This window comes from Phascolarctos cinereus, unplaced genomic scaffold (genome assembly GCF_003287225.1).
Source record: "Phascolarctos cinereus isolate Bilbo 61053 unplaced genomic scaffold, phaCin_HiC Scaffold_4;HRSCAF=312, whole genome shotgun sequence".
Taxonomy (NCBI): domain Eukaryota; kingdom Metazoa; phylum Chordata; class Mammalia; order Diprotodontia; family Phascolarctidae; genus Phascolarctos; species Phascolarctos cinereus.
This window is the reverse complement of record NW_027555847.1, coordinates 584,349,971-584,371,361: the sequence shown is the minus strand read 5'-3', so window position 1 is coordinate 584,371,361 and position 21,391 is coordinate 584,349,971. Positions and strand designations below refer to the sequence as shown.

General features: G+C 36.8%; 1 protein-coding gene and 2 pseudogenes across 5 annotated transcripts in view; all 3 read left to right on the top strand.

The window, feature by feature from the left end:
* TRIQK (triple QxxK/R motif containing) overlaps nucleotides 1-3,792 on the top strand; it is a 146,571-nt gene extending 142,779 nt beyond the window's left edge. For all 5 annotated transcript variants that reach the window (XM_020972907.2, XM_020972909.2, XM_020972906.2 and 2 more), the window contains one exon: nucleotides 2,336-3,792. In XM_020972907.2, coding sequence (XP_020828566.1) covers nucleotides 2,336-2,449 — 114 coding nt within the window. In that variant the 3' untranslated portion in view covers nucleotides 2,450-3,792. The remainder of the gene's footprint in view (nucleotides 1-2,335) is intronic.
* A 13,786-nt stretch (nucleotides 3,793-17,578) lies between these two features.
* Nucleotides 17,579-18,240, top strand: LOC110198559 (splicing factor 3B subunit 6 pseudogene; annotated as a pseudogene).
* Nucleotides 18,241-18,370: 130 nt separating this feature from the next.
* The window catches only part of LOC110198532 (sorting and assembly machinery component 50 homolog pseudogene), a 46,009-nt pseudogene continuing 42,988 nt past the window's right edge, over nucleotides 18,371-21,391 (top strand).

The window sequence follows — 21,391 nt, the reverse complement described above, 5'->3', positions numbered from 1 at the left end:
CTGTTCAGTGCTCAAAACATTAGCCTCCATGGTGCTAAACTCCACAACAAAATGGCTGGAACTAGGTTTGAGCTAGATTAAATATCCCTGATCTATCATATTGCCACACCTCTGAGATCCCCTTTAACTATGAAGATGTAGTTTATAAGTATAGGACCAGAAGGAATCATGAGATTATTGATTTAGACCTAGAAGAGACTTTAGACGACGTTGAGTCCAGTCCCTTCATTTTGCAGATGGAGAAATTGAGGCTGAGTGATTGCCTTGCCCAGGATCACATAGCTCTTCAGTGACTGAGACAGGATTTGAACACAAGCCTTCCTGACTCCAAACCCTTTGCTCTATCAATTCCAAGACTTCAGAGTCTGTAAGGGAATTGGAAGTAACCTTAGAAGTTATCTAGTATAATGCCTTCATTTTATAGGTTAAGCAACTGATGCCCAAAGAAATTAAGCGATTTGTCCAAAATCACACAAGTAGTAAGCATCATAATTTGAATGATAAATGCAAATAAGTACACAGAGAGAAGTGTATACAGGCACATGTATGCATGTGTATATTACATATACCTATGTAATTGAAGCCATGGTAGAAATAACAGGCATCTTCACTATCAGGATGAATATCCACAAGACAGTTTGTAGATTCTGTAATCCTTCTTTGTTTTCCAAACCTGAGAACATTTATATTGCATCATCAGATACAGAAACCTTTGATGTGCATGTTGGGAAAACATTTTTAAGGCAGAGATGAGGAGCAATGTGATTAACGGTGAAGGGTGAGTGATGGCTGCCAAGCCAAAGAAAACTTTGGTCCTGGACTACATCAGTGTGAATGGAAGCCATCAAGCACTTTTGCTGTCCACTACACAGAGCAGATGGAGCTCACGGAGTTGTGTGTCACTTGTTTATTACATCCGCTTAAAATTAGTAGCTGTGTAACCAGATGGGTCTGGGAGCACAGCTGTGGATACACGAAAATAAATGAAACCTGTCTGATGCTGCCATGCCCTTTTGAGATGCCAAAGTACTCCAGTGGTAACAAAGAAAAATGAATTTTCATTTGACATATTATATTAGCAAATGCAATATTGTTTCTAAAAATTATCTTATGAAATCACATATTAACTTTTCAGCCACAATATTATTTTGATTGAAATTTATTTTGATAACCCAAAATAAATACAGTAACCTAGGTAAATATCCAAAGTGACCATTTGTAATTTCAGCAGTACAGTAGAAAATCCATGTTTGAACAATAAATAAAATTGATTTTAATATTTTTAAAAGTTTGGTTGTAGTATCTGTTGCATTACTAAGCTAACATTCTTCCGGGGGGGAAAACTTCATTTATGGAAATGCAAATGCCCATCTCTTTATAAAAAAACTCCAGGTTGTGGACATGATTTATAAGTGAAAAACCCCAAGGGAGTTTTAACTCCTTCTGAATTTTAGGATGGCCTATTTGCCCTTTCCTTTTTCTATTTGTCTAATGATGAGTTAATCTTGAGACGAGGCCTTCATGTTGTGGTCATGTGGGGAGAATAAATATACTGGCTTGCTTTATTGAGACATGGTTTGTATTCCTACAGAAGAACTGATATAAATCATCATAATCACTGGGGGTTTTTTTGCCATAATTCCCCATGTAAATGATGGCTATAATTCATATCAAGCCATAATAAACTATCCAAAATTATTCTCTGTGGTTCACAGGATGTTTGGGGCAGAGAGTGTGTTAAATTGGATTGTACTACATGTAAGAAAATAACATGGTTTACCTTTGTTACACTATGTTATAAACTATGGAATTTAGAGATTGTATATTAAAAATTTGAGTGGTGTTTAAGAAGGATGAACTATAACTCATATCAGTTATGGGATAAAGGCTACAGTCCAATAAGATGGAATGATTTTTACATCAAAAAGCAGTTTTCAAAGAATGAAATTAACTGTGAATTGCAGCTACTATAGTAGACTTATTGATGATCATTGTGGTAGGAGTATTCCAGTAGAATGCAGTACCCTATAAATACAAAACACATTGTATTCTCATACTTCTCTGGCTAAGAGCAGAAATTAAAGAAGAAAGTGTAGTAGTAATAGTAGTATATTAACCCACCCACTCAAACCCTTAGCATTCTTCTGACAATCCTAAGGTAAAACATAGGTAAGAAGGTTTCATGATAACCTCTCTTCAGTTCACAAAAGGTTAAAGATTGAATTGGAAACCTAGTTTTAGCAGGTATACACAAATAAGTGGGACTTACTGGGTTTCACTAGTGTTAAATGATTCTTTTCATTGTTTTTAAGTCTGTTTTTTTTTTCTTCTCTAGGAAGTTGGCCTTGTCCTTGCAGCTATATTGGTACTCCTGCTGGCTTTCTATGCTTTCTTTTATCTTAAATTATCTGCTGAGGTTGACCCTGTCCTGGAGGTGAATGGAAATTAGCAGTGCATTGATCATTGGCTCTTGGTCCTTTTTTGGAAAAGGGAATACCTTGGATAACACTATTTGGGAATGCTCTCACCAACAACATTCAGAACTTTTTCAAAGCATGAAACTCCTCAGGATCTTTCAGCTATTCTTCACTTGGGGAACATTTTTAAGGTTTAAATGAATATCAAGCAAAGATCCTCATCTTGTAATGGAATATGTCAAGTTGCACTGGACATTCTTCCCAGCTGTTGTTGTTGTTTTCCTTATATTGCAGAAAAGACAAGTTTTCTCTACTTATACTGCTTAGTTATTAAAAAAAAGAAAAAACAAACAAAATAAAACAAACAAACAAACAAACAAAAACAATGGAGCTTCTCTTCTTGGTCCAATTTCCCAGTACAATTGCAAAAATCAGAATTGTTTTCTGATCAGCACATCCTTTGTTTCTTTCCAATCACATGGATTGAAATTCTAAATTAAAGTTTATTCTTATTTATGGACACCTACTCAGATTGCATTCATACTTATATGATTGGAGGAAAAGTTCCAGGAAATTTTGTGTTTTAGAAGAAAATGCTACTTTTTCCACAAGCATATTTTATTTCATCATAGATTCTATCTGCACATACATTTACAGTCATCTTTTTCTTTCTTCGCCAACTGTTCAGTGCACATGTGCTCTTTCAGAAATGGCACCTGGATGACAGAAGCTCGAAGAGTCACATATGCCTCTAAAATCGAGTTCTTTGCCTCTTGGGCTGTCTGAACTGGTGTAAATAGAAAGTTCAGTTGATGTTGATTTTAATTAGTATATCACTCTATTAATACAAAGTTGGAATTCTACTTTAATTATGTTGTTCCTGCTGCTTCAAGTATCAGTTTGCGCCTCTTGTTAGGAATATGTAAAAAAAAATCTTTTTCATGCATATTCTTCCAAATAAAAATGATCCAAAGTTTTTGAAATTTTGCTTTATACAAATTTACATTTCACCTCTCAAGACATAACTCAATTAAATCTCAAAGAGGAAATAACTTATGCAAGAATAAATTGTATATATTATAAAAGCTTCCACTTATACAAATCTTTTTTTACAGTTATTCTTGACTCATTTATCAGAAAATAAATTTGACAAATTCAGTACTTTAAAAATTGATGACTTTTTAATTTCCAAAGAATGCATATTTTTAAAAAATGAAATATTAAGTACCCTGGTAAACCAGTACAGGAGCTTATGAAGAACTTTTTAATGGCATTATGAAAGCATCAAGGATTTACATATTGACACAATAAATAAAAATACACAGAACTGAAAAGTTTGTATTAGCAAAATAAAGCATAGAATTTTCAAATCATACTCTTGGCTTTTTTTTAGTTATTACGAATTAATTTCTAGTTAAATATTCCTCAAAACCCATTCCCTAATTTTGTTGTTGTTCAGTCATTTCAGTCATATCTGACTCTGTGACCACATTTAGGAATTTTCTTGGCAAACATACTTGAGTGATTTGGCATTTCCTTCCCCAGCTCATTTTACAGATGAGGAAACTGAGGCAAACAGGGTTAAGTGACTTTCCCAGGGTGTGCAGCTAATGTGTATGAGGCCAGATTTGAGTCTTCCTGATTTCAGGCCCAGCATTTTATCTACTGTGCCACCTAGCTATACATATTCCCTAATTTACCATATGCCTAATTTTAGCAATTTAATGGGAGATTACATTTCTGTTTTCTATTTCTTGTTGCTTCTTTCACTTACTAAAACAGCACAGAAAAATGTTCAAAAAATAACTCAAATTTATATGAGGTGTTAAAGTTTCCAAAACATTCTCTTTTGTTACTATGAGGTAACTAGCCAGAAAGGCTATTAACCCCATTTTATATATAGGATCTGAAAAACTGAGTGATTTGCTCAAGATTACATAGCTAATTAAGAATCTGAGTCAGGATTGGCACTCACAGCTCTTGACTCCAAGTCCAACACTCTTTCCAGAACCCTGTGCTGCCTCTAAATAATTCTTTTTCCAAATCCTTGCTAGCCTGGTTCTAAACACAAGTGATATAGTCATATAAATTTTGTTGGGGCTTTTGATAACATAGATCTTCCACTACACATTTGAGTCTGCATTAAATAGCACAATAATTAACAATTTAAGCATATGATAGCAGTAACAGCTCTCTACCTGGGCAAAAATCCCCTGGGATTGGTAGGATTTTTGTTCTTTTACTTATATACTTATGTCGTATGTAGACTGAAAAGCTTAAGGACTACTAAATTAAATTAGAGCATCTCAGATCTGGAAGAGACTCAAGAGGCCACTGAGTCTCAACTCGACTGGTACAAGAGTCTTCTCTGCAAAATGCCCGCCAAGTGATCATCTTGCCAGAAGATCTCCAGTGAAGGGGAATCCTCTACCTCCCAAGGAGCCCTACTTCTCACACCAAGGAAAAACGTGTCTCTATTTGCAACTTCAACCCAGTGTTCCCAATTACAGCCTCTGGGGGGGCAAGTCTTCATTTTATCTCATAAGATATTGTGATATATATTGTGTTATATGAAAAAACAAATATTCCTATAGCAAGGATATAAATATGAATCTAGGTATATATAGCTTTCCCCATGATAATTATGAATAATATATATGGAATAAAAGTGTTTTCATACTGTATAGGCTATGTCCATTGGAAACAACATGGAGCAAGCTCCATCTCTGATGAGGTATGTAAAGGGCATGACCTTAAAAAAGTCCTAATTTCTCTGAGCTCTCTGTAAGTGGGGATACTGATAGCTTCCCTACTTGTCACCAAAGGTTGTTGTATAAACAAAATCAGATAATGCAAGGAAAACACTTTTTCCTCTGAAAAGTGGCATATGTATATAAGGTATTATCACTATCATAATTTTAATTGCATTGCCGAAAAGAATATGTTTTAAACACTTTAATGTTTGGTGCTTTTCGCATAAGCACAGTGGACACTCCCTCCACTCCCTGCCCTGAGATTGGGTCTCCCTATCTTGACTAGGCTGGAAGTAGTACAGCCACTTAAGGGCCCAATCCTAGTACCAATTAGTATGAGAACTTCAACCTTCTCTTGTTTCCTGCCTGAGCCAGGGCTTCTCTCCTTAGGCATCCACTCCCAAGAGCTTAGCATATTGGTGTCAGATTTAATACCAATACCTAATTGGCTGAGCTTACTGCAGCTCAGAGCTCTTTGGCTCAAGAAATTCATCAGTCTCAGCCTCTCCTGTCGCAATAAATATGCCATCATGCCCAAAATGGATCATTTCCTAAATTAGAATATTTTTGTCTTAAAAAAAATTATTCCTTTGTGAAACTATTTTGTCTAGAATATTTGACAGTAGCACACCTTATTTTTCAAATATGGAAAAAAAGCAATTTATATGTTTATTGATCATTCATACTTAATATCTGAGGGCAAAATTTGGCCAGTGTTGGTTTCCCCTTGTTTTGTAGTCATAAATTAAAATGACAAATCAGTAGTTCTTATATACTATGGTTGACCAATATGGATGGCATTTTTAGAGAAGGTTGCAGCATTTAGTGACATGTGGCATGTCTGTTAGTGAAGGAGAAGGCAAAGGAATATCACAAGCTGGCATTTTGGATATGATGGGCCTTTTACTTCCCTGAGTGACATGCCACATGTCACAAAATGCTGTTGTCTCCCCACCCCCATCACATATACGTGAACAATTTTCATTTAGTTATTTCTTCCCCCATATGGTGTTCAAAAGCACTTACATTAAATAAAGGTTATTCCTAGTTTTTAGTGGTGACTTAAATGAAATAACATAACTGCGTTATGTATTCAGTCAGAAACTTTACCCAAATTAAATATGGCACAAGTTAAAGCGTAATCAATAATCATAACCAAAGAGCTCTTTAAAAATATATCACCCTGCAAAGTCCTCACAATTCCTTCCAAATATTACATAAAAGACATGAAGTATCTGATAACAAGTATTAACCAATACTACTCTGCTGCTGCTGCTGCTGCTGCTGCTACTACTACTACTACTACTACTACTACTACTACTACTACTACTACACACTACTACTTGAGCGCTTACTGTGTGCTAGGCACTATGCTAAGTACTTCACAAATAGCTCATTTGATCCTTATGACAACCCTGCTAGGTAAGTGCCCGTTATTATCCACATTTTCATTTGAGAGAACTGAAGCAGAAAGAGGTTAAGTGACTTACCCCAAGGCCACTTGGTTTTGTACTTAGGTCTTCTTGACTCCAGGCCCAGCATTCTATCCATTGTGCTAGCTAAACTGTGGGTTTGGGTTTGGGTTTTTTTTAGGTTCTGACTTGCTGGACCAGTGTCAGCAGTTTATTTGAATAGTTGAACAATCCTCAAAATAGGAGTCTTTGAGTTTATCCAATGGTGATGAAATGGAACTAGATACATTCCTCATTGCCTTGAGGCAGCATGTGCTAGACAGAGTGTTCATGACATGTACTTTAGATGCATTTACATCTCCTGGGAATATAACAGAGAATATAATGAGCACAGACATTCTAACTAATTTGCAGGCTTCATTGTTGTTTTTGTTGTTTGTCTGGTTATTTTTTCCTATCATTTTTCTACCAGACAAATGGGCAATATTTTGTCAGTTGTTTTTTCTTGTTGCTTTTTAGTGGACAGAATTCAGTAGTAGAAGTTATGGTTTTGAGGATTAATCTCTTCTCAATATAAATATGCATGTAATTATATGTATATGTGCACATACATATATATATATATATATAACACACATGCATATATGTGGAGAGATAGGTAGGTAGATAGATAGGCCAACCCTTTGGGAGAAGTGAGGTTTTTTTTTATCTGCACAGAAAGTTTTTTTCTTGATTTTTTAAAAAATTTGTTTTAATACTAATAGAAATCTATAACTATAACCTCTCATCATGTTTCTTTTAATAAATGTGATCAAATAGTAGCAGTACAGATGGTTGGATAACAGTAAATGTAGAAATCCCCAAATCACAGAGACTTGAGTCTCTAAGTTCACTAAATAATGGGCGAGTGAATAGATTGAGCTAGCAAAGTACCACAGTGTGGCCTGTGGCACCATTTGAGATATAGTGTAGGCAGTTAGTAATGTTTTAGTTCTTATTTTGACCTGCCATAAGATGGGGTCTAAGCTTTGGGGAAAATATGGAACTACAGACCCTAGAAGGGCCTCAGAAATAGAAAGGGCCAAACACCACAAATACTTTCTTTCATCCTTTTGAACATACTATGGATCTAAATGAAATGTAAATGCTAACTTTTAATGAGACAAACTAATTTTGGGAGTGTGGAGGCAAGTTTTTTTCTTATATTTACTGCAAACATAGAAAAACAATTTCTGTACAGCCATAATGTCTTTAACTTTTATAATGTATAAAGGCTCAATTTAATTGGAAAGAGCTACTATTATAGATGCTGAAGTCTAGAATACTAAATATATAGATACTAAAAATCTAGACTTCATTGAGAAAAGTGACCCATTATACAGATCCTGTATATAATCTTTTTTCTTTTTTTTTTTTAACCTAGTGCAAGGGAAGAACCTAAAATGAATCCAGGTGAGAAAAGTAAAGTTTCATCTTTTATGAATGCAAATGTTAGGATCCTTTGTCACCCATTTTGAGAGGGAAAAAAAGTCCTTTATATACTAAGATGACAATAATTACTATAGTGGAACGAGAAGAAAACTTTGAATTGTTTTTTCCCCCAGTACTGGTGTTTTCTAGTGCCAAATTATCTAAGTTCTCTTCTCTTGTTTCCCTGGGGAACAATTTATTCATATTGTCAAAGATAGCTGTGATTAAGAGATAGGTCAGGAACAGCTAAATGGCACAGTGCATACAGTGCCAGTCCTGGTGTCAAGAAGACTCATCTTCCTGAGTTCAAATCTGGCCCCAGACACTTACTAGCTATGTGACCCTGGACAAGTCACTTAACTCTGTTTGCCTCAGTTTCCTCATCTGTAAAATGAGGTAGAGAAGTAAATGGCAAATCATTACAGAATCTTTGCCAAGAAAACCCCAAATGGAGTCACAAAGAGTCAGACGTAACTGAAATTACTGAACAAGGGATAGGCCAGGGCTGTGCAGCATACTATTTCTCTTATGAGGGGATTGAAACACTTAATCTTGCACATAGCCTTTCACATAGCAAGGGCAAATTTTTAATTGGTCCTATAACTTTGGAACCATTAATATCATTCCCAATAATAAGGTAATATAAGTAGATTCTTTGATTCAAATGATGAAAATTATCCATATTTAAACTTAACTGTATTTATACTGGGTGTTCATATACTACAGCTTCTCTATTTTAAAAGTATATGGAATAAATAAAATGTAACTCAGAAAGGCTTTAGAAATGATTCCTTAGAAACTGATTCATGTAATTTTAGAATGAATTTATAATATAAGGCTGTTGGAATCAAATCATAGACCAAAGAAGCCTCCAAACAAAATTGCAGTGCTTGGCTTCCCAGTGCTTAGGTTTCTCCACAGTTGCTCGATGTTTCTAGGCTAGACTGATCCACTAAAAAACATCCTTAGTGAGATGGGCATCTCTAGTGCCAGAGAGTTAGAACCAGCTTGTCCACTGTAGAAAATGTCTGCTGCTTCCTGTACAATAAATAAATAGGATCCTCATGGCACTTGTGTAGCATGAGCAAAGCTTCAGTAAGTTTGTTCTGGGGAGGCAAGATACCATGCAGAGACTTTGCCTGTGGCATCACAGTTTAATCCTCCACTTGATTAGTACAAAAGGGACTGAAGAATCTTCTGAATGCTATGTCTATATAGAAATATCACAAAGAAAAATAATATAAAGTTATTTACATAAAATCTAACACTTTATGACTTCTGAGGCAGCACAGTATAGTGGAAATAAAGACAGATATGGATCCAGATGACTTGGTTCAAATCCCAGGTCTACCACTTTCTACCTGTGACTTTGGCCAAGACATTTGATATCTCTGGGTCTCTGTGTTCTCATTTATAAAAACAAGGGGGTTGGCTGGGTAAACCTCTTAGGCCTCTTCCAGATTTAAGTATATTATTATCTTAACACTCCCCCCCTCAACAGCAATAGATGTGAGATCCATATTAGGGGAAAAATTATTTTGTATGTCATTGAATGTTAGATGACAGCATTCTCTCTTCTTCTTCATTTTTTAAAAAAAAATAACAACCAAATTGGTGGGGAGGCAGCCAAAATTTGAGGTACCAGTGCCTCTCGAACAGATGTCGCACCATTATTTTTTAGCTCGTTGAGATGAATAAACATGTTAAACTGTGAAGTATTACATTTTAGATTTTTTCATTAAAAAAGAGACAATCTGTTTACTGTCCTAATTGAGACAACAATCCTAGTGGTTGCCAGTTTTGGCAGTCATAACAATGAACTATAAATATTTGGACCAATCAAGAAAATGGTGACTGTAAAGGCTATAACATGTGGAAGGTTCTGTTTTCATGGGCACCCATTTCAATCCTGCCTTTTTTCTAATTTCTGCAAATAAAATTATATCAAACCAGAGCTGCATGGGAAAGCCCCACAAAATCAGTTAAGAGACCTGTTTCAATATCTAATTTCTTTCTAGTTCATTATCCTTTTTAGTGTTCAATTATCCATCTGCTTGTAACAAATTGCTTCTACAGTTGCTCTGTTCAATGTGACAAGTCAGGTCATCATTTGGATTGGCTTTGGAGTACAAACTAGGCTACCACCAAGTTTGGGTCTTCTATTTCCCTTTTCAAACAACAAAAAAAAAATAAGTATTCTGAGTCACTTTAACCTTTTCAGTTGCAGAAATTTTAAAAGGGAGATGTGAATAAATAAAACAAATAAAAGTCATCCTATACTTTTTCTGAGTAAGATGCTTTAGTTCTATTACTCATCTGTATATTTTACATACTACAACACCAAGAAAGGAGGGAAAATGCCCCTGAGATGCTTTTGTTGCTTTGAAAGAAATACTAACATTAACTGCAGCCCATAAAATATTTGGGAACTCAATAATGTATATGGTCTCTTAGACTTTGTAGGAGCTGATATTTATAACTAGAAGGAGCCTTAAAGATGACCAAGTCCCAACGACCTCATTTTATAGAAGAGGAAACTGGGAGCCCATAGACTTTAAATGACTTGCCAAGATCATCCCACTAGTAAGCAGTAGAGCTACCCTTGAGGGAAAGACAGAAAACCTGGGCTACCACAAGGGCACTGCTAGGAATGCCCTTGCTTCTTGAAGGAAACATGGCAAACCAGGGAAGGATCCACCTGATTAATTATTTGGCTAACTAGGTGCTAAATATTTCTCTCTGTTAAAGGAGCGTGTTATCAGTGCCTTCTATGTTTTGGCACTCTGAAGTAATACCTTGCTCCCAGTGTTACCTGGATCTTGTTCGAGTTGTTGCTCTAATTTTTGCCTACTACACCCTTTATTTCTTCTTCATGCTGACTCCCAATATTTCTTCCCTTTCTCTACTATCCCACTCTGGTACTCTCATTTGTTTTTATCCTTTTCCTACCTTCCTATTTTTGCCACAACCCTTTTCTTCTATCCCTCATTTTTTTTTGAGTGTATTCTTACTAGTTCTACTCTATTATTATTATTATTATTATTATTACTACTACTACTACCATTACTACTACTACTACTACATCTGATGCTACTATTATTATTACTACTGCTGCTGCTACTGGTGGTTCTACTATTACTATTACTACTACTGCTACTACTACTACTACTACTACTATTACTGCTACTACTACTACTACTACTACTACTACCACTATCACTATTATTACTACTACTCTCTTGGGACTTGGAATGGAGAAAACCTATGTTCAAAGTATTTTTCTGGCATTTATCAGCTATATACCATAGGCAAGTCACTGAATGTCTTACAGCCTGAGTGCCTTCATCTGTAAAATGTTAATCATTATATACACAGTACATACATCATTGAATTGTTGTTAAGCTTAAATGAGTAAAGCATTTTGAGAATCATAACGCACTATAAAAATTCCAGAGGTGGGGAGAATGATGACAATGTGATGATGATGGGACTCGTTCATTAATTACAGAAAAAAAAAGTCCTTAAATCACTTCATATATAAAGTGGTCTAGCCTTTCTCCCGTCTGTCATGGGAAAAAGTGCTAAACTAACTAGTAGCTAAGACAGGTTCCAAAAGAGCAAAAGGTCACACAGAGAGTTAGAGATCACTGTGATCATAAAATTAGTATTTACAGAAATAGGAGGAAGAACCAAATTCCCTTCTTGTTTTCACAGTCATTAAGTGTAACAGATCTTATTTAAAATAGATCCCATCTAACATTTCATCTCTACAGGAAGCTTTTCCCAACCCTTCTTCACACTAATTCTTTCTCTTTCTCTTACTTCTCATTTATCCTGTATGTGGCATGTTCATACATATTTGTTTACTTGTTGTCTCCCCTGTTTTGTGAGCTCCTTGAACTCCTTTTGCTTCTTTTTGTATTCCCATCACTTAGCACAGTGCCTGGCACATAATAAGCCCTTAATGGTTGTCGCCTTTTGCTCTCAAAGAGGACCAAAATGACATCACTATGTTGGGGTCAAGGTACAGTGTATCTGACTATAGCCGATCAGACCACTATGAGCTTGAAAGGCTCTACCACAGGTCAGGCGCAAATAATCCACGTAAACATTGGAGTAGAGATGTCCCTACTGACTGACTAGATGTTTGATCGGGCAGAATCATGCAAGCATTGCCTGTGATACAAACTTATACAAACTATTGAAACTTCAGCAGGCTATATGTTTTTCCTTGATGCATGTAAGCCTGGTTTATTCTTTCTTCTCTCTACTTAGTTCATCCCTGATTTATATTTTCACTTCCTTTCATTTTATTCTTTATGGATATGAGATTTACCACACCTTGATTTTTGTCTCCCAAATTCTTTTTTGCCCCTTATCCCAAGAAAGGGCTCAGTCATATAGATGTATCTTCAATAAAGTTAATTAAAATCAATTTTGTTTCTGAGGATTTTACATCATTCCTTAAAATAATTTGTGATATTCTATAGTATTTCAAAACTAGTTTTTGGTATTTCTGGACTCAGCAATAAAATTCGTCTGCTGCCTCTCATTCCACTTAGCAATTTCTTTCCCTTAGGAGCCCTTTCTTTAAACATTCTATAAATGAACCAATGAGAAATATCTTACATAGACAATAGGGAGTTGAATTTTTAAAGCCCATCAGCTAATTTGACAAGGGATCTGCTGATATTCATTCTTTTTCACATTTGAATATAAATACAAGGGAACATTTCAAATCTCAGGATGATGAAAGAAAGAAAGAAAGAAAAAAAGAAAGAAAGAAAGAAAGAAAGAAAGAAAGAAAGAAAGAAAGAAAGAAAGAAAGAAAAAGAAAAAAAGAAAGAAAGAAAGAAAGAAAAAAGGTTACTCAGGGGAGATGTACCCTAGCCATTCACTAGTTTTGCATGAAATTATATTTCATTTTAAACTATCCTTATGAGCAATGGGTAGCAATCTACAGCAAGTGTGTTATAGCTGATAAATTATTTCTCTGGAAATATGACATGAAATGAATCAATTTCTGATGCTTTATTATTGGGAACATGTTCATCACATGTTGTAGATTATAAGGTAATATATATGCATATATAAACAACTATTATTCATTATTATTATGTGATATAATAATAATTTCTTTCTGGCATCTTTGTCTATCTTGATCAGAACAGAACTTAAGAAAGTGAGAAAGAAACTGCAACTCTCCTTCTTGAGTTGAAGTTGTTAAAATGAATCTGATTCTAAAGCCTACATATTTGTAAATGGCTCAGGATTTTGACATCTTTATTATAGACCGATAGAAGAACCAGGTGTCATGAAATCTGGTTTGAGTGTAAAGAAGGAGCCTCCAGTCTGGCAATAAAAATTTGAATTTTCTAGTGGATTCTTGACAGAAAGTTGATATACTGTTAAAGTTATTATTCTAACCTCCCTTCTGTGCCATTTTGGCCTCATTTTCCTTAAATAAGGATTCTGAAGAATCAAATTGGATGAGTGAAGACAGAGTAATAAGGTGTGCTGAATTGAAGATGGTTGTTTTTATCATCAATTTCACCTGCAATTGATTCAGAGGATTTCTTGGCTGCAGAAGACAGAATTTTACCAATGATTAATTTTGCTTAAAATGTGTACTTCGAGAACAATTTACATAAAATAGATAAGAACAGAGAAAGTCTACATTGTAGGTTGATGAAACAACAAAGTTAGAAGAGACATCTGCACAGATTTCATATGCTATATAGTTTTACTGAAAGTTTTTCATTTATACCATATTGACATATTCTTATTTCTCTCTTATTATCTCTAAGTTTTAGCATAGGCATAAAAGACAGAAATAATGACACTCAGAATCTCAGTTTTGTTCTAATATTAAGACATTTAAGCAATTTCAATACCTTTTAGGGACCACTAAAACAATAAAACATTACTGCCACCTTGATGATTAGAAAGTTATTGTGTCTCCCTAAGTGCCTAATTTAAGGAGGGACAGATCTTATAATAACTAAGCCCGCTTTTCTCATTAATCGTCAGCAGATTTCTGTGAAGTAAATATTTTAAAACGATCTTGCGTTACGGATGGGAAAAGGAAGACATGAAGGCATTAAGTGATTTATTCATCTAGCCACCATTAGTTAGTGGTGAAATTGGAAGTAACTCAGTTCATTTATACAATCACGTATTTGTGGAGCAACTATTTCAGTAACTGAAAAGCACCTAAGGGAACCACAAAAGGGACAATGATACAAAGGAAAAAAAGATACAAAAGTGTTGTGCACAACTAGTTCACTCAGCTACAGAGCCTACCTAGGACCTAGGATTTCCCAATCACCTGAATAATCAAGACCAGCTTGATCTTTCACTCCAAGCACGCATTGATGAGGCGGGAGAAAAGATGGCAGCAACTCCGTTTATTTTTAGCAAAGCACTTATATAGTAAAATAACAGGAACTCTTTCTCAAGTTACAATGATGTATAATCCATGCTGTGCTCAAGGACAGTGCACACACAGTCCGTGCACATATCTACCACCAATCACAAATATACTGTTAATGACTCATAAGTAACTAGGGAAGTTAAGGATTCATATGATGGAGCACCGAACCAGGCAACCTTTGATTATAGATCAGCACCCGAGAGGGGCCTCCACCTATCAGTGAGACCTCATGAACTGTCTGTGGCCCTCTACATCCTTACAGATCCCCAACACAAAAGTAGCATTCACAAGTACCTTAAGTTACAAGAAGTCAGTGCCTGCTGTTTGTAATGGAAGGATCAGCAGGTGAAGTAAAATAGAGCATCCTAAAGAACAGTCATTTAGTTGGTTCATGGGGCTGAGTACAGAATCATAGCATCTCAGAACTGGAAAGAACCCAGGAAGTCATCTAATTAAACCTTAACCTGAATAAGAATTCTCCTTTCAATGTAACTCAACAAATTGTAGTTCAAACTTTGCAAGATCTCAAATTAAGGTGAACCCACAATTTTTCAAGGCCACTCATTATACTTCAGGATATCTACAATTGTTGGGATAATACTGTATTGTAAAAATTAGCTCATTTTAAGCCTGGGTGGGGCATATAATGGCCCCTAAGATCTACATAGTTCCCTCCTCTTTGGCTTTAGGGAGTTTATTTTGGATGAAAATTTTTGAGTTTACTCACAACTGCTGTGAGTGAGGAAAATTCCTAACACCTAAGCAGAGGTTGGGCTCTCTGCCTAACCTGAGATTTACATCTATCTCTAGTTAACTCCTGGCCTTTTTGAGACAAAATTCACTTTGTTGTAAACTTGGGCAATAAAACAGTATACGATATTATAGTGTCTGAGGATGAACAAGTATTGGGAAAGGAAGATGGGGAAAGAGCTGACATTTTGAGGAACCTGCCTCAGCCTAAAACCTCCACCCTGTAATGCTTATATACCCCATGATTCTCCTTGACTATCTCCCTCCTCTGACACAGCTCTATTCTTGCTTTGGTCCTCAAGGATATATTGGAAATGCCATATTTATTCCAAACTCTTGAATCTGGACTGTCATTATCTCTCCCCTGGATTCGGAAATAGATTCTTCCTTTTATATAAATTGTATAGAACATGACCTAGTCTCTCACACAGTGACTTTGATTGATTCAAGGAGGTATACAGGACCTTTTCACATGCAGTTGTGATTGTTTAATTCTATCAAAAAGTGTTCTGGGGGCAGCTAGGTGGTGCAGTGGATAGAGGACCTGAGCTCAAATCTGGCCTCAGACACATAATATTTCCTAGCTGTGTGACTCTGGGAAAGTCACTTAACCCCAATTGCCTCATTAAAAATAAATAAATAAGTTTTTTAAAAAAGTGTTCTGAACTAGTCAAGTCGCCTGAGCCAAAATGAGGTGGTTTCAAACTACTCTCACTTTAGAAAGATTTCCTTGCATCAAGCCACATTTGTTTCTTTGTAACTTCTACCAGTTTCCTACTTCATAGCATCATAGATGTCAAAGTAGAAGGGAACTCACAGGTTATCTAGTCTGACTCTTTCATTTCACAGAAGGGGAAATTGAATCCTAAAGAGGCTAAATGACTTACCGAAGACCACATGTCTAAGTAGGTTGGAGAGACAGATTTAACCCATATTCTCTAACTCCAGATCCAACAAGTATGATATCCCAAATGACAGCTCTTCAGATACCTGAAAAGAGATACTGTGTAGTCTGTAAATCTCCTATAGACTTTCAAAGTTTCTTTGATTTTCACATGGCATAAACTTGAGTGCTTTCATTCCCTATTACATATACATACATACATACATATACACACACATACACATATATATATATATTATATATATATGTATATATATATATAATATATATATATAAAATATATATATATACCTTATTCTAGACAATCCAGCTCATTAATTTCATTCTTAAAATGCAGAACCTGATGTGCAGGTTGGCATATGACCAGGATAGAATAAAACAAGACCATTACCCACCTTCCTAAATGTGAAACTAGCTTAAAGTTAGATCACCTTTTTATTTCACCACCACAGCACACTGTTGACACATTCAGCTAGCAGTACTCTAATCCTCCCAGATATTTTTCAGACAAGCTGTTTTCTAACAATGCCTCCTCTATGTTGTACTTGTGTAATTCATTTTTGTATGTTTTATTTCATCTTCCTAGGTATACCCAATCAAAACCAAAAGTGTGTTGATTCGGGAATGATTGAAAAACTAGAGTATATAAAGATAGTGGAATTTTATTATGCTATAAGAAATAAGGATACTGAAGAATGCTAAGAATCATGAGAAGATTTGCATGAACTGATGAAGAGTGAAACCAAAAGAACATAAACGCAATGTTTACAGCAATGTAAATGGAAAGATGTCACTAAAATGAAGCTGAAATCTAAATAATTAAAACACTCCATAAAAAAAGTCCCAGGGAACAGATAATGAAATTTGGCCATCTTCACAACAGAGAGATGGGAGGTGTAGTAGGGCAGAATGTTGTATACACTGCCAGACACTGTCACTGTGTCAGATGGTTTTGTTTAATTCATTTACTTTGTTACAGAGGGAAAGGGGGAGGCTCAATCTGAAGTTTAGGGTGGGGGGCTGAGCAGAGGTTCCTCTGGAGATATTTATAATAGCTAACATTTACATAGTGCTTACTGTGCACCAGGTACTATGCTAAGCTCTTTACAACTATTGTTCTGCTGGATCCTCACAACAACCCTAGGAAGAAGGTGCTATTACTATCCTCATTGTACAAATAAGGAAACTGAGGCAAATGGAGGTTAAAGTGATTTGCTCAGGGTCACACAGCTAGCAAGCGTCTGAGGTCTAATGTGAATTCGGGTCTTTCTGATTCTAGGCCCAGCACTCTATTCACTGCCCCACCTAGCTGCCCTATGACTGATATAAAGATGAAAAATATCAACAAAACATTAAAAATTTAAGAATCAGCAAACTTTTACGCAACACTGAACAGTCATTTTCACTTCCCACTGTTAGAAAAGTACTAACTGCAATATTTTTGTTGAGTTTTTTAAAAAATAATTATCTGGGCGCACGCCGCGAGGAGGAGCAGGAGGAGGAAGAGGAAGCAGAAGGAGCGGAAGCCGAAGCGAGCGGGTCCGGGTTTGCGGCCCCGACGGACCCTGGCCCAGCACCGGCCCTGGCCCGAGCCCCCTCCGCCACCGCCATGTCGATGCAAGCGGCCAAACGCGCGACCATCCGGCTTCCGCCCGAGATGAACCGCACCCTCTACAGCCGCCACCTGCCCTACAAGATCACGGCCGAGGAGACGTTCGACATTTTCGGCAAATACGGGCCCATCCGCCGGATCCGCGTCGGGAACACCCCGGAAACCCGCGGCGCGGCCTACGTGGCCTACGAGGACATCTTTGACGCCAAGAGCGCCTGCAACCACCCGTTGGGCTTCCACGTGTGCAACCGCCACCTGGGGGAGCTCTACTGCAAGGCCACCCGAGCTTTCCAGAAGATGGACACGAAGAAGAGGGAGGAGCAGCTGAAACGGCTGAAGGGGAGATACTGCATCTACACGGACCCGCCCACGTGAGGGGCCCTCCCCTTTGGGGGGCCCAAGGCTGTTTCACTATGAACTTGACCCCTGACCTGGGTCAGCACTGGATGCCAGAGGGCTTTGTCCATCCTGGCCTGTACAGAATCTGTCACCGGCACTCCCAGGGACTTTCCCAGAGTTGCTCATTGTGCCCAGGCCGAGGGCATCGCACCCTCAGCAGAACAAGAGTTGGCAAATGAAGGTGCCGGGCACCTTGTGGTCTGGAGTAAAATGCCGTAACATGTCGTCTCCATCTGGGACCCCATTGCCCTCGCCCTGCCCTGGGCCGTCTCCTCCCTCTCTGGACCAGAATGGAAGCCGGGAAGACCTGGCCTCAGACACCTGCTGCAGGCAGCAGGAGCCTGGGGAGATGGACTGGGCTAGGACTCCCACTTCTATCGTGATGTCCTGGGCACATTCCAGGCTTAGTTCCTAATTTTTTCCCCATTCTCTCCCCTCTAGAGGCATCTAGGGCAACACGGGGCACCAGGTGCTGGGCCTGGAGTCAGGAAGACCAGAGTTCAAATCCAACCTCGGACATTTGTTGTGGGACCTTGGGCAACTCAAGGAGCCTCTGCCTCGATTTCCTCCTCTGTAAAATGGGGACAGTAACGGTGCTTACTTGTTTGGATCCTGCATTGTCCTCCCAACCCCTCATCCTGCCTGGCAAACAGTAAGTGGCTAAGAAACACTTATTAATCAGTAAATGAAAATGAATGAATGAATGAATGAATGAATGAATGAATGAATGAATGAATGAATGAATAAAATAATTATCTGTTACAATTAAATGAGATACCAACAGTAGATGAAGATTATTATTTATATTTCATTGGGTGATTTGACCTCATTACTTCCTTGTATTTGGGAAAGTAAGAATATATAAACACTAGAGGTGGTGTTACTGATCAATATATGTATTATTTCAACTTATGCTTAGGAAGACTCTATCTTCATTTAGAAGAGTCCGTTGCCTATAAACTCCCTGGCAAGAAAAGAACCATAGAAATGTGGAGGAAGGGGTGATGGATTCTCACTAAAGCTTGGTTCCCTTTATCTAGAAGAGGCTGGTAGATTAGAGAGTATGAGAAACATGCCAGGATATTTAGGTGTTCATTTAAATTTTGTTAAGGTCAAGTTTTGAGCTATAGGGTAATGTTAATACATTGCCTAAATATCTTATACAAATAGTTATGAATTTGGTTTTAGCCACTTAAAATTATCTCATGAAAATGTTAAATTCGAAAATTAGCCAGCCTCAATGTAGAAATTTTGTTGTCTTTTGATTTTACTTTTGAATTTTTTTTGTTTCTTTTTCATTTTGTTCCTGTTATCCTAAGCATTTTTTTTTCCTTTTTGCGTATTTACTTTTAGGTTGAAAATTCTGAGTAGAGGTAATAGTATTAATGGTGTAAATAACTCCACATGTAGAATGCTTCTTGATGTGTTGAGCCTAAATTTTACCAATAGACTTTAGATAAAAGACTACTTGGCACATGGAGAATACTCTCAGTTATCTTCAGAATTAAATGTTTTTGAGGCCAAGTTTTTTAGCTAATTATATAAAGAAAAGTAATCCAGCTAATAACTGGATTCATTACACTGCTACTTCTTTGAAGGAAAACGGTAAACCTATTAACTATTTTCTAAAATAATATTAACATAATAATAAGCAACACTACTCTTTTCTACTTCCAAATACCAAATATACACTGTGACACAGAGATAGAATCCCTGCCCCACCCACCTCCAGTGGAAAATGAGGTCCTGGAGGGCAGAGTTGTTTCATTTTTATCTGTGAATTCCTAGAAGCTATTTCAGTGCCTTGTATGTGATAGGTGCTATTGAATTTAATTGAATCAAATATTGATTAATGGCATTGCACATAGTGAATGATCTGGTTAATTGAAGTTTGGGGCTCTCCAAGGATCCTCTTTTAATTGAATTTTTGAGAACCTAATATTTATTGGCCCATTTTTTCACTTTAATAGTGAAGCATTATTGTATGCAATATAAACATAAAGGTATATAAGAGATAAAAATGAATCTGTATTGATCCCAGGGCATCCTCTGGATGTTGGATTTTGTGCCACCTCCCCCTTCCAATTAAAGCACTAATAAAAGTCTGTTCTGTTGTCATTTACCCTTTCTTCTAAATGTGAAGTGCATCGTTCCTCTTCCTCCATCCCCCAGCAGATTAATATAGGCTTCTGTATGTATGTATATAGCTATATTTTTCAACTGATACGTAATTACTTTATAGCTGATTATCTCAGTTGATTCTAATATAATAAAAGCCATGATAAAATGAGGTAATATTTATAAAGTGTTTTGCTAGTCTTGAAATGCTAGCTATTAAGATGATTGTCATAAACATGTATTAAATACCTACTATATACCAGGTGCTATGTACCAGGTACTATGCTAAGCCTTGAAAATACAAATATGAAAAGGAAAGACAATTTCTGCCCTCAATGAACATACATCTAATGGAAGAAGACAATACACACACAAAAAAGCTGAAAAGTGGTAGGTAGGGGGCAAGGTACCAAGTGCAGGGGCCTAATGGAGAAGCCAAAGAATTCCAAAAATTTCTACTTCCAGAAGAGTCAAAGAAGTCCAAAATGATGATGATGACAGTGATGATGATAAGTTTGATTCCAGTTAACTGTTTTATGCCATAACCTCAACTAGTTATCACAAGATTAAATGATAGTCAAGAGACTCAATGGATGCCATATGGGCCAGATTTAAGAAGACTAGATAGACCCTAATGTCTCAGGAATGGAATTGACTGGGGGCTCACAGATAATAGATAGAAATACCAGAAGAATGGAACGCAGCATTGGGGAAGCATGACATTAGGCCAACTATTACAATATGATACTACTCAGAAAGGTTAACAGATGAGAAAGTTTAGGATGAAAATCAATGCCTTGCTGAAATATAACAAAAAATAAACAAAGTAAAACAACAACAACAAAAAAGACCTACCTAGATGTTTTAGGAAAAAAATCAACAGGAAGCCATTTTTCTCTGCAGGGCAATGAATTTCCACGGATCAGTACCTGGCACATAGTAGGTATTTAATTAAGTGTTGGTTGTTCTGTTCCAACCCATAACTAAGTAGGAAGCCCTTTTATGAAGAAGTTCTCTAGCCTTAATAAAGGGCCTTCAGTGATGAAGAAACCACTGTCTCTCAAGGAAGAGAGCTCTAATGGTTAGGGAGTTTTTCTTTACAGCAAGCTGATCTTTTCTGTAG